Raw genomic sequence first — 14,012 nt, 5'->3', positions numbered from 1 at the left:
AGACGCCGTTGCGTAGAGTGGAGGAATGCGCGGTAAACGAAATCAAACGTGAACGGCGGTAAATAGATCTCATGATGGTTATGCATTCGATCGAAACTGTACCTGTGTACTTTTGAATACCTGCAGCCAAGCGCGGCAGTGTGAAAGATCAGAAGGCAGTTGTGTACGGATGGGCTTTCGTTGGAACGACATACCTTATTTACCTCATCCGATCTGCCTTAGTATAAACATTCAGTAGTTAAAGTCAATTGGCTTCAGTGATCGATATCTATAGATGACGCGACTAGCAGTAGAGACATTTTGTTTTTTATTGACACACATATGTATATATACATATATGTTACCTACCGCTTTATCTGGAAGCCTTTTGCCAACTGTCAATGATAAATGGAAAATTACTTTCATTATTCACAATGCTGGAAACATTGATTGAGTCGAATATTTTCACAATCATGTATATAAACGTTAATGTTGTGTTTCATGGTGATTTCGAAGGCGATGGTCAAATTTCATCGATATTACGGGAGTCTTCTAAATTGTTTCCGTTTTTGTTTCGATCGACTGCAATATTAAAATCTGCGGCTTGGCTTTAGTACGTGCAACCCTAACTTTCACCACCTAACCCGATACAGAGGGCCGAACTTAATTGGATAGGAAGGTGCTTGAATATCCTATGCGCACCGCAGAAGTATGTTGCTTAATCTGTAACTTGCAATAAGCAATGCTCTTCTACATTACTCGCCCATTATCAGGATACTATTTTGAAGTATTTCTTATAGGTTTTGCTATTGCTTGAAATGAGTTTTATCGAACTGAAAGATGGAGACAGGACCGTTTCGACAAAATCGTAATCTACGTCTTCGAATTAGCCCCTCTGCATATAAAAGCGTGACGAATCGCTCTCCAGGAACGCAATGTTAAACATCTCTGATTCGTATGTTATTTATGCTTAGTAACGGGTTAATGCACGCTTGTTGCCTAACCGCATTATGCTAAGCAATATTGTTCAGTTTAGCCAAGGGCAATTCATGTGCTCACGGTGTAGCTTGCTCAACCTCTTAAGGCGATCCATCCTGTTTTTTTACCCTCTGGGCAGCCTTGTCCACTTCATGCTGGCTTGCATGCTTCCAAAGTGAGTAAGGCATTTACATCACTGTAATTGTGCGAGCGATCGGTGAGATCGCGCTGTGTCAGAGGTGTTAGGAGTCTGAAATGTTAGAGGAGCCGATCGTTGTCTTGCAGTTCTAAGCTGTTGATGATATGTGATGACTGCCTAAACAAACAACATAAAGCAGATGTTGTCGTATATATGTTTAGTTGGTACTAACAGTGCTCCGTATCTGATAACATGAACAAAACACTATAATATACCAGAATATAAAAGTGTTCAAAAATAATGAACGAATCGTGAGTACGAAGCGGTTTCTGTGGATCACTTTGGTAACCAACCAACAAATCATGTCGCACCTGAAACATTGTATTTATATCTACAAAACAATGCATCTATTATTATTGTTGATAAAAGCATATCTTGCATGACTTCTGTCTGAAAAAATGAACCTTGTCTATCTTACTTAATTATTACTTTAATTGAATGAGTTTCTCGACGATATTTTTAAAACATTTCAATGTAATGTATGTATTTTTAATTCAGTTTATCCGGTACATATGTGTATTCGTATAGTTCTCTAAGTAATACATTAATTGGTGAAAATAGCACATGTTATTTTATGCTACAGAATAATTTATTTCTACACAACGAATTAATGCTTATATTCATTCTATAAACGTCGCAATAGAATACATCTACTATGTAGTTTCAACGGGAACAGAATCACTTTGTATTTCTGACGTGACAAAAATAGATATGGATCTAAAAAACAGATATTGGTAAACGTTTTAGTAAGCCCACGTGGAGTATGGGATAAAAAACTATGTTCAACTATAGGCTATATAGCAGCGGCTTCTGCGAGACGCAAGATTTTGCCGGCTTATTTGGCCCCGAGGTTTACCTCTCGGCTGAGTCTGCATTGGGAATACCTTGGTCTCGTCCTAATGTTAAGCTAGATGGCTATATTCTTTGAAATTTCGCAACCCTTCATATACGCTGCTGTCAGATTCCTTCATTGGTGACTACTAGGGCTCAGTTTAAAAAAAATAGCTACAAAAGGATGTAATTGCACGCTCATCAGGAATTATCGTCTTGTGTGGCTATGGCAAAAATAAACAACCAATCAACGTTGGTTGTTTATTTTTGCCATAGCCTATTATTATCATATATAGAACTATTATTATCTTTTTATTATAAAACCCAGAGGGTAAAAAATTATATTTATAAAATTGGATCACTCAGAATATTATTCAGAGAGCAACGATTCTCATTCACATTTTATGCTCGGATTTTCTATCACTTCTGCAGATATTTGACAACTTCAAAATGGTATTATTTTCAAATGCCCCTCCTCGACATAGTTTTGGACAGCTATATTGTGTTGTAAAACATCTCCTCGAGAGCTGAATTTTGCAAATATTTGAGTAGGTGCTGGCAACAGAATTGGTACGTTGAGCATTTACTGCTTGTGGGCTAAGTTGGGACGACTATAAGTGATAGTTTCCGGGACAGTCTGTTTTCTAAAATTACTTGCGCCTGTCAAGTAATCTAATGTCGTTGAAGCTTACAAAGAGCTCTAATGTATTTTCGAACGATTAGAGGTCAATTAGGATTAACGGTTCCTTAGAATTCAATCGAGTATCGATTAAACGTACTAATCTCCTGAAAATAATATAAAAAACTATCTCGGAATAGAGACCAATAGAGATGATAAGGGCAAAACTGTTACAATAATGTGCCACGCATAAATATATAGACATGAGAAATATGCTTTTTTTAGATAAACTACGAACAGAACATCGCACATTACGCCTGCTTATGTATTTTTGTCTGATTGACTTCAAAATCTTTCACTGTTTATGACGGGGCTCGCTCACGTTTACACATTTAATAGCGAATTATCGGATATACAGCTGAGCGTTCGTGCGGAATGAGAATATGTCAAAGCACAAAGAGTTATAGCCTGTGCGGCGAATTTAAGTGCCGTTTTCTCACATGTTGCTAGAGTTGACGGAACTTGCTGGTCGTCACGTTTCGGAAGGCCATATGAGGCGCCTCCTAAATTGGTATTATCGAGCCTAAAAATACGTAGTTGAGGTCAAGAGGTCTTTGAGTTAGATCACGAACAATTACGTCCTCTGTCAATCAGCATGTAGTTAGGTGCCCGGCATACTGTTGCCAACTAACGTGGTCGCCGCTACTAATGAATTCCCGGGCTGTAGTTGCCAATTTGGGGCTAAAGTATCGGTTGTACGATTGTCAACGCTTGGCATGTATTACTAAATGAAAAGCTTGCGTAGAAGTGGTTCAGTGTTTATGGACGTTTATTTGTATTTATGTCTTATTAGGCGTAACTAGATGCTTTCGACGTGGTTTGAAAATGATCTTCCTAGGAAACTGTTGACTGTTTCTATAAATAGACAGGAAATTCTGCACAATAGCGAAGAGGACCTGAAAAGTGTAACTTCGCGCAAGTACACTCTGCTAGATTGCTGCATTGTTAGTGGGCGGTCATTCTTCCAAAATATCAATCGTCTTTAACAGGAATTATGCTTGTTTATTAGAAGTGCCGATTGCTTTAGGGTGTAGTAGAAAGTATGCGGCAACAGGGAAAAAAAGTCGTCATTAACAAAAAAATCATATATATATATATATATATATATATAACAAAAACAAAAGGCGAGATCAGTTTACATCGATTTATCGTTCTGTGTAGTTAATAATTTAGCTCAGTCTAAATATCCAATTTATAGCTTCATGGCTAATTGGACAAAACTTCAGCGAGTTTTACGCTATAGACGTTTATACGGAGAGTTAGATGTCGGCTTACCCAGCCGATTCCTGTGGGTTATTTTGGTGCATCGGTTAAGTTAAAGCATCTTTAATGTACTGTTCTGCGTTTAGACAGTCTCTTTGAAATCGAAGTAACAAAACTTATGACTAGCACAACACTGAGGGACGACATGTAGAGCAGCGACGTTAGGTTCAAGCACCATTGACTTTATATTGGTTTGCCTTTTTTTTCGGTTTGCCATCCGCCAATGCTAAATAAACGAAATCTAAAATCGGCTCCATTGTTGGACAAACATAAGAAGCAGTAATAAATATATAACAAATAACGATATAATTCGGTCTATAGCTTATGTGAAAAAGGGATTTAACGGAACGACATAAGTATATCATAGGTACGTGAAAAACTCAATTATCATTCTTACGATATATTTAATTAAAACTTCTAGTAAATAAAAATTATGACTTTTTGCGATAATTTCTTCAAGCTTATGAGCTAGAGTTAGACAGTTCCGAATTTTCTGTAAGTCTAAAAGAATATTTCATAACGAATCTCTGTTTGGTGATCATCAATGGCTGAGTTGTATGTGCTTAATGTGGGAATGTAGGTTCTTTCGAATCTAAAAATTTGGAATTTTTAATGAATGTCCCGGAATTTGCGGTATTTACAGATAGTATAGATGCATAAGTTAACTCATCTCAGGTATATGCCGCATTGGCAAACTTATGATGGATTTTTGCTAGCATGCTTACCCAATATATTCGTAATACTATAGACAAGATATAAGATAGACAAGAACAGATATGCCTTATTGTTTTAATTATCGTATTGTATATGTAAATTAACGCACCGGAGCTCGCGGTTTGTCTGTTGTCCTCCGGCTCGCGGTGTCTTCATGTATATAAGATACATTCAAATGTGGAGAAACTTTATAGGGCTGTTCATCATCGTGGGCATATGCTTATTCGCTATTTTTGGCACTACAAGGAAGTCAGTTCTTTCGATAGCAAAACCGAAATTCGAGCGAAAGTCAGGTATTATACAACGTCTTTCTCGCGTCGAACTTGTATAAGGGCTAAAAACTTCTTGTTTTACTCGAAAGTGACGGTCTACATTATTGCCAGTGTTCATGCGACTTTTGAAAAATCCGAAGACTTTCATAAGGCAAACCTGAAAATTCTCAAATCTAATGGGCCCGAAAACGTACCAAAATTTTTCAAAAAGCCATACTTTATAAATCCGGATATTTTAGATATAGATAGATGCCTACTACCAATTGGGTCATTCAGGAAGGCTCCGACGGTTAATTTTCTAAAGGTCTTTTGTACATCTTAGAACCTTCGAGATTTTTGACCATTTTAAACGTTAGTATATTCCGGACATTCGGCCTGCTATCAGCTTAGAATTTAACTCTGCTCAAATATTTTTGTGTAGCGTATTTGAGGGACACCTTAACCTGTTTACATCTACCAATAAAACTTGACGTACGGTCACTATTAAGTAGTTATTTGCGGATTAAAGAAAAAATATTTTGAAATCACTTTGTGGTTTAGACCCGGTGGATAGTAGTTTTATTGAATAAACATGACCCTCAAAAATGACACTTCTAGCACATGCAAAAATTTCATTGAAATATCTGTTCTTGTTTAGTCTTCGAAGCAACTCATAAGCAAAGATCCGGATTAAAATGCTTAACTCTGTTTATATAAGGCCTTGTGTAAGTCGATTCAGACAAAAATTACGCAAAATTGAAACCACAGTTTCTTCATATCAGGCATGTTTGTGTATGTGACGTAATTCTAGTGGAATTATTTAACTCGCTATGAAGCTTCAAATGGAATCTCCTGTCCTTTCCATGTGCCGCAAGCAGTCTTTCTTACTCACGTAGAGGTCCTGCTCGATGCTTTCTCCTAATTAACAAAGGATTACGTTACGTCTTTTTTTTCTGTATCAGTCAACCTTTCCCTTCTCTATTCTGCCACATAATCTGAAGGCTTTCTCACCCATACACATATATGACAATCACCCCTATTAATTCAGCAGTATTTGTCTTTTTTGATGGAACTAGCTTTTTGGACGTCATAGCTTAGGCTTTTTCTCTAGAACCACTGGCATGTTTTTTCGAGAACGAGCGAACCCAGAAGCACGGGTCATTTGTTTGATTTTCGGATAACCCTTCTGCTTTTTCACCTTAGAGCTAATGCTCTCTGCTGTGGATAAATAATCACATAGTATAGGAACACCAAGATGCCCGTAAACTATCAGTTATCGAATCATTACAAGTGAATTGTTATCATCGTTAAAATATTACTATAACGTACATACCACTGTCATGTGCTTTGACCACGTACAAATGTGTGTTTCTTTGATCATTTATATGGTAGATGGACGTCCGTTACGGAAACGCGCTTCGACGCCTGATAGCTCCAGACCATCGTGTGGTGGGTTGCATCCGTTGTACACTCTCTCGGGGACGTAAGAGCGTGCCACGGGTATGCGTCCTCGTTGAGCATCTTAAGGAACACTGCCTTCTTGTCTGCACAGAAGAAGCCGGAGGACCTGTACGTGTTCTATTTCCCGTGCATTTAGATCAAGTTATTATCTAGTTATTGATCATTATGGAATCAGCCATTTATTGTTAGTGTCGTAACGTGTTGTAATGTCCCGTAAGTTAGTACAAAGGAAATAAATGTTTTAGTTTGTGTACAAGATTAATTGAGCAGGAATGAAACAGATAAATCTATTTGAACTTCGTATCTAAGCTATAGTAAACCATTTTTGAGTCTTGCTTTTCATTCATTATTCATGTCCATCTAAACCATGTGCTTTCGTATGTTATCCAGCAAGTCACCTCCCCAGCCATTGTGGCCAGTAGTTGTGGTTCAAATACACAAATTAACCCAGCAGCGGCCGTGCTATCGTCCGACTCACGAATGCCAATCAACTCAGACTTCAAATTCGATGTTGGTTAGTATTAGTAGTACATTGTAAAATAGATGTCCGTCCATAGCTCATTTGGCTCTTTAAATGATGTAGTTAGTGGATAGTGGCTATCATCGTTTTTGTCGCTTCCCAGCAGGTTTCCTATAGACTCGTTACCTTGCATTGACTAAACTAAGGCTCGTTTGAGTAAACTATTTTTCACTTAATGTTATCGAGCGGTAAACGTGATAACGTTGGCTGTTGTATACTTTTTTGTCGATACCAACCGATGACTCACGGAATTCAGTAACATTCTCTTAGAGTTAATGATAAAAATGTATGAATGATAAAAAATGAGCTGTACCGTGAACCAATTACGTTGGAAGTAATAAATGAACAGCCATTGTCTACTCCGAGGTAAATTTTTTTTAATGAGAGCAATGTATAATCGACTAATCACAGAGCCAATCATCGGTTCGGGCCCTACCGGGAGAACTATTACTGCCACGATAACATATAAGAAAAAGCGCCTCATCTTTGAAGTTGATTATAGCGATATTGCCTCGCAGTTTGTACGGATGGTAAGCAAAGCTGTCGAGAATGCAAGTTATCGGACGTTCCCTTCTAGCGACTACCATTGGGTTGAGGTTTACAAAAATAGTAGCAAGTGAGTATGAATTGGTTGTGTATTTAATTAGTAATATTCACTATTTACAAACAGTAGAAAGCAAAGGTTTTCCGGTACACTTATTGCGAATGTCCGGAGGTATAACACGTTCATTATGTAAGCCTTGTAGTTTTCATTTAAATAGTGCTTTCCAATATGTTTTGTGCTGCCTGATTAGAAAATATGAACAAAAAAATAAATGAAGAATGGGAAAAAAAAGGAAAGAAAAGCATTGCTCGATATTTCTTTGACTTTTTGGTCTATTGAAGATTCTTTCTTGCCACAAATCCTGATGATCCTGACGATGATTCGGTGATTGAAGAAGGCCAGCGTATGGCTTCTCGAGAATGTATGGTAAAAAATCTTATGCAGGAACGCGAGGAAGAGTTCACAGTACTCAACCAGCTCCGTATATTTTCTGCGACCTGGAATGTGAACGGCCAATCCCCTGGACCGGAGTCGCTATCAGGTAGAGTACACAGCAGTAAGCGCAGTAGGAAACTTATTTGTTTACTTATTTTAAGGACACTTAGTGGAATGATTCAAGTTCAATGAAAAACGGTTTGCTTCGTGCTGTGAAAAGCTAAAATGCATCTATAGCCAGTCTTAACGGCTGTACTGGACGTGAAACTTAAAAAACTTATTGATTTTAGTTACAACCGGCCCAATACGCATCTGATCTAGAATGATACAATTCTTATTGCTGAAATAGCGAGCTAAACTGCTTAGTAGAAGATACAATCTTTTTTATAAAATTTTCCTTTGCCGTAAATGATTCTTTCGTTTCCTTAATGCCCGTCTGCATCTTAAAAACGAAGAGTCACCATAGATGTTAAGGTCAGCGGAAGCATTTGAACCTTTCATTGAATGTTTGTAGTACTTCCGAATAGAGAAAGAAAAAAAAGTAGTCGGTAGAATACTAATCAAATCTGATTCGGAATAACTATATTACTTTATAAAGCTTATTTTGAGCCAATGTCCTGTCATTAAAGTAGATACATCTGCAACGGCGCTTATGTAAATGACCCATTCTAAGGTAAAGGTTCTTCGCTATTGCAGGATGGTTGTCGAGTTCGTCTCCGATGGAGCCCCCAGACGTATACGCAATCGGTTTTCAGGAAGTCGACCTGTCAAAGGAAGCATTTGTTTTTGCAGACTCTCCCCGGGAAAAAGAGTGGCTTAATGCAGTCAAGGCAGGACTACATCCACGGGGCAACTATCGAGAAGTGAAGACGGTTCGGTTAGTTGGTAGGTTTGTTGAAATCGTGGAAGAACTCTCCTGGTTCATGCACTAAATTTACAAGTTGTTTATAACACTTGCGAAGGCAACAACTTCGGAACTCGGTTTGCCTGTCTGAAACTTCATTCGTTCATAAATGTTACGTTGGCTTCCGCTTTTATGTTTTCATAGGAATGATGCTTTCGGTGTTTGTCGACGAGAAGCATTTAGAGTATGTGACAAACGTGGATTCATCGTATGTAGGTACCGGTGTCCTCGGTATGATGGGTAACAAAGGTGGAGTCGCGATTCGCATGGACCTTCATTCGACTTCTGTCTGCTTCGTCAATTGTCACCTCGCTGCACATGCAGAAGAACGAGACCGGAGAAACCAAGACTTTAATGATATCCGGAACAAAATAATGTTCAACAGTCTTCGTCCTAACCGAACGATTCGTGAACATGAGTGAGTACATGTTTTTTTTATAATGTCTTTACTATTCTCGTGTTCGCCAGACCATCCTCATTGCTTCTTAGTCCGGTTCTTAGAAATGCAACTTAGCATAATTTCTACTGCTTGACAATGGAAAGCTCCTCTGCCCACCGAGCAGCTTCGGAGCCGCTAGCGTTACCGAGATATTCACACGCATTTAATAATACTGTCACAGTTCCATTCTCATTAGAGTGACTGTATTGGATGTATCTTGTGATGCAACAAGGCTAAACATCAGCATTTGATGTCATATACCACGCGTTCTGTTATATGATCTGCAGCCACATCTACTGGATCGGCGATATGAACTATCGTCTGCAGGACACAAATCGCGAAATGGTTGAGTTGGTGTGTGCATCGGGTAACTTTGCGCCTCTGTGGGAACGTGATCAGTTACGGGATCAGCAACACAAAGGGTTTATCTTCGTTGGCTTCGAAGAAGGAGCGTTAAATTTCAGGCCCACATATAAATATGACGTGGGTACCAGTCGTTGGGATACAAGTGAAAAGGCACGAGTGCCTGCCTATTGCGATCGCATCCTCTGGCGTGGGTCGGCCATCCAGCTGCTCACGTACCGTAGTCACGATGAATACACGATCTCAGATCACAAACCCGTTTCAGCGCTTTTTAGCTCAGGTAGTAAACGTTGTAAACGTAATTGTGCCAGACAGAAATTTTGTATCTTTGAAGCATATCACTAACTAATAATATAAATCTACATACATGTAATATTTTGTTTCTATTTTTGAACTAGACAAAACAATTATTTGTTTTTCTGGTTTCGTGAATAGGTAACAAATTCGCAGTATTAAAAGTTAGAAGGTGATACAATCAGCCTGCATTTATGACTAATGTCTACGTCATCTGTTTTTGGCTTCTGAAATTATAGGCATTCGCGTGGTGGATGCGGCTAACCGTAAGGAAGTTTACCAGGAAGTAATGAAACAACTGGATAAAGAAGAAAACGACTTTCTCCCTCAGGTCGCTGTGGATCAGCACTATCTTCATTTCAGTGACGTACACTTTTACGAACGAGTGTCAAGATCCTTCAAGGTTACAAATACCGGTCCTGTTATCGTGAAATTCCTTTTCAAAGAACAACCAAAGAGCAAACGGTATTGTCGGCCTTGGCTTAAAGCCGACCCGTATAACGGAACACTCAAAAAGGGGGAATCGGTAGGTCGTTATTTCTTTACCGCTTTTTCGTGGCACATTCTCTCACTACCATTTATTTATGGCAAAGCATTGGTTACAGCTGGATTTTTCCATTTACTGCATTAACCGAACTTGCTATTACGGTTGGCCGAATATCGCATTTTTCCATATATTAAACTTCAATCTGGGTATGATGTTCATTTTCCCTGGTTTCTGTTGATATTGATTCCACTGGGCGCAACAGTGCGATATCACCTTAGAGGTCTTGGTGGATACGACGTGCGCGGCAGCTCTAAACAGCGGCATTGAACGGACAAGCGACGTCCTTGTGTTGCATCTTCAGGAAGGAAAGGATATCTTCATATCTGTTGATATCGACTATCGCCATTCTTGTTTTGGGTGTTCTCTCGAGGCTCTGGTTCGGCATACGACGCCAATTGGGCTAATGGCAAAAGAGGCGCTTTTTGCACTGGTAAGTAACAGCTGAATTTAAAGAGAATACCCGTATAGCATGTTTTTAATCCTCTATCAGTCCCCATCCAGTGTACCTTTGGAAAATTACTTACCGCTATTCGACACTATTTTTTCAATGGACGGGTTAACTGAACTACTAATGTTGTTATAATACTAAGTATACTAATATGATTGTATTTTGATCGGAGCGATTGAAATGTTCTCGGCGATGGCGCAACGGCAACGTGGCCGCCTGACCAATATCATAAGGTGTCAAAAGTAAAATTTTTTTGTCTATTATCGGTGGTGATACTCATCCTCAGGAAATTAAGATAATTATTTGAGGTGAGTCTAGCAAGTGCTAAAATTGGCGTCGTTTGCGCACCTAAAATCAAATACTTTTGTAAAATGCGTTGGCTTTCGTTTGAATTTTAGGAAAAAGATCCTGAAAGAAATGCAGAGCTCGGTATTCCATTTGAAATACCAACAGAACTGTGGGTTCTTATTGACGGTTTGAACCGGAAAGGACTCGAAGTAGAGGGCCTCTTCGTAAAGTGTGGTAGTTCAACGGATATTCAGAGCGTTCGTGAAGCTCTGGATAATAAAATGCCCGATGGAAACTTTGAAGGTAAGAAATATACGATCAAAATAAAAGGGAGCGTGAGTGAACTATAAGTGAGGGTCGCACACGGTAAATAACTTTTCGCTCTAAATGCTTGTTCCAAAGTTGTAAAAATTTTTTAGTTTCCCGAAAACCTATCTATTTTAAATTCACATAGGCGACTATGTTACATAAGATCCAGCAGTCCAGTGACAGTAATACTTTAGACAGCCTTTGCTCGCTAGTCATAATTATGAGGGACATCGTACTCATTATGATTTTTGGTGTGTTCTTTCAGCGAGTGTATTCTCAGTGGCTGAATGTCTGCTACTATTTTTGAATTCATTACGAGAGCCGGTAATACCGTTTTGCTTTTTCAAAAAGTGTTTGGATAGTGCTTCGACGTATACGCAAGCGAAGGCGGTATTGCGAGAACTGCCAAAAGTACATAGAGATACTTTCAGATACTTGGTCGTCTTCCTGCAAGAGCTGCTCAGGTCTTCACAGTTCAATAAGCTTGATATTAATCTGACTTGTAAGTAACGTCTGCCTTTAATCAAAATGTTTCATGCTTAGGCTCAATAAAACACCAGTTGTAAATTAAGCTAACTAAGATGTACGGATCCTAAGAGTCAACCTTATTTCACTGTTTATGATGGCGAAAGGTCTCTTTCTGACTTAGGAAATCATTACCTGAAAGGATTCGTAAAAACCCTCGATCATGTTATATAAATTTACATAAAAGCAAACGAGATATATAGCGTGAAGAGTTTTTAGGAATTATTAGGATTAGTTCCAGTGCGATTAATGTAATTGCGAACAAGAATATTCTTAAGTGTAGCCATCTAGATAATTAAACTAACTCGAACACGATTTTTTGTGCTTTTGTTTTTCCCTTGCCTGATTAATATCTCAGCTACGATCTTCAGTTCTGTCATGATCAGACCGCCGCAAGAGTCACAAATGAGTCCCGCAATTGAACGTACTCGGTGTACATTTCTCTACCACTTTCTTGTCAATCCCTGCGAAATATAAGGGATAAGACGCATTTGATTGGATTTGCTTACCTGTGATGATTGTAGGCCACCTGTCGCTGCATCGCAAACAGCTGACACGTTGCATGGCTTATGTTTTGATGCTGCCAATTCAACGATGCTGTTACACATACATAACCTGTCATCGATGATATTATATCTAAACTGTGCCGATGCCCGCAAAGAAGGATCTTGTCAGAAGCCTGTAACGCAAAACAGATCACGATGAGGTCGCTTTATGGTCACGAAAAATCAGTTGTGCTATATCCCACTACCCTTAAACGAGTTAAATGAAAAGAGAAAAGGCTGATTGTTGGACGTTCACGGTTAAAATACACACAGAGGCTGAGTGAGGGATTTGATGGTATTTTTTCATTGGTTCATATCGTCTCGTCGAGTCATTGGTTTTCTTGAAGGCGACTAAATATACTAAGTGTCTGAATGGGTGTTTGTGCATATTGTCGAAAAACGAGTATTTGTTCTTTATGGCCTTGGGGTTTAGGATGGATAGTATATATATGCGGAGTGTTGATTAGAGCAACTTGCTATAACGATGAAGAAATAATTCATGTCAAAGGAGAAAACTGTCCGCTCAGAGGATTTTTCGGTAAAATACTGATTATTGCCAATATCTGCTACCGAATACGCCGAGATTCTACCGCTACTGTTGTGTTGGCATGCATGTCTTCCTGCGATATGTGATGGCAACATGTATTGGACGAATATTGGTCTAGTAATGATAGTAATTATAATAAATAAGAGTATTATATGTATTTAGACATCAAAGCAACATTCCTAGACTGACGACGTTGCCACTCTTAGTGTATGTGTAGCGTACGATCTGCATATTGGGTTCTTGTTCAGAGGGTTTCCTAGGGGGGTGACACACGATTGGCCGATACGGTGAGCGCACCGTTGTTGTGTATATATGATATATAATAATATAGCAAAATATATATATATATATATATAGATATGTGGCAGAGAAACTTTGTATGTTATGCAGTGGCACAATCCGGGCAAAAAACACGACTTCGAGCTTCCGTTTGTTGCGTCGTTTTCGATTGTAAGTTGTAAATACAAAAGCGATATAGCCGATATTAGAAAATCACCGATGAATGAACACACACGGAGAAAATAGCGAAGACACTGGCAGTGATAAATGATAGCAGTATGTGACAAACAAATATTGTATCTATTAGCATTGACAGGCAATATATAAAGAGAAGCTGAGAAAGGGAGGGTACAAAATAACACCAATGAACTATTGGCTACTATAGGCATATGCGCCAACAGAAAATTTGTGTTCGGGATTCAGCATCCCAACAACCGCCGTTTGTGTCGCCTGGTATTGTAGTCAAAAGTCTGCTGATATAATTACAGACTATTATAGATAGGCTTACGAACAACGATGGATGGTAAAAACGACTTTAGGAGACTGAATGACAGTAATAAGGTTTTATTGTATATCGAAAATAAGTGGAAATAAAGTTAACAAAACTCTTTCGTGTGTTCTTTGTTCTTGGTTGTACGACTTAGAGTAAGTACAATCATAGGGCACGAAG

The 14,012-nt window shown here is 38.8% G+C and overlaps 1 protein-coding gene across 1 annotated transcript; it reads left to right on the top strand.

Moving 5' to 3' along the window:
* The first annotated feature begins 1,386 nt into the window (after positions 1-1,386).
* Positions 1,387-13,950, top strand: Ocrl (Oculocerebrorenal syndrome of Lowe). The gene is made up of 13 exons (XM_086984799.1): positions 1,387-1,407; positions 6,287-6,463; positions 6,746-6,869; positions 7,287-7,491; positions 7,761-7,960; positions 8,551-8,739; positions 8,903-9,176; positions 9,485-9,840; positions 10,094-10,380; positions 10,604-10,831; positions 11,248-11,440; positions 11,712-11,948; positions 12,330-13,950. The coding sequence occupies exons 2-13, from the start codon at positions 6,287-6,289 to the stop codon at positions 12,446-12,448; spliced, it is 2,589 nt and encodes an 862-aa protein (XP_086840925.1). The 5' UTR covers positions 1,387-1,407; the 3' UTR covers positions 12,449-13,950.
* The last annotated feature ends 62 nt before the right edge of the window (positions 13,951-14,012 follow it).

This window comes from Varroa destructor, unplaced genomic scaffold (genome assembly GCF_002443255.2).
Source record: "Varroa destructor unplaced genomic scaffold, Vdes_3.0 BEIS01000003.1, whole genome shotgun sequence".
NCBI classification, from domain to species: domain Eukaryota; kingdom Metazoa; phylum Arthropoda; class Arachnida; order Mesostigmata; family Varroidae; genus Varroa; species Varroa destructor.
Note: the sequence above shows the minus strand (reverse complement) of the source record. Positions and strands in the feature narration are given on the sequence as shown.

What these genes read in the sequence shown, in the direction of transcription:
- Ocrl (XM_086984799.1), top strand. Translation starts at nt 6,287, where the DNA reads ATGGACGTCCGTTACGGAAACGCGCTTCGACGCCTGATAGCTCCAGAC. An exon ending in TGGACCGGAGTCGCTATCAG is followed by an intron (nt 7,961 to 8,550) that starts GTAGAGTACACA and finishes TCGCTATTGCAG; the next exon opens with GATGGTTGTCGAGTTCGTCT. An exon ending in AAGAGGCGCTTTTTGCACTG is followed by an intron (nt 10,832 to 11,247) that starts GTAAGTAACAGC and finishes TTTGAATTTTAG; the next exon opens with GAAAAAGATCCTGAAAGAAA.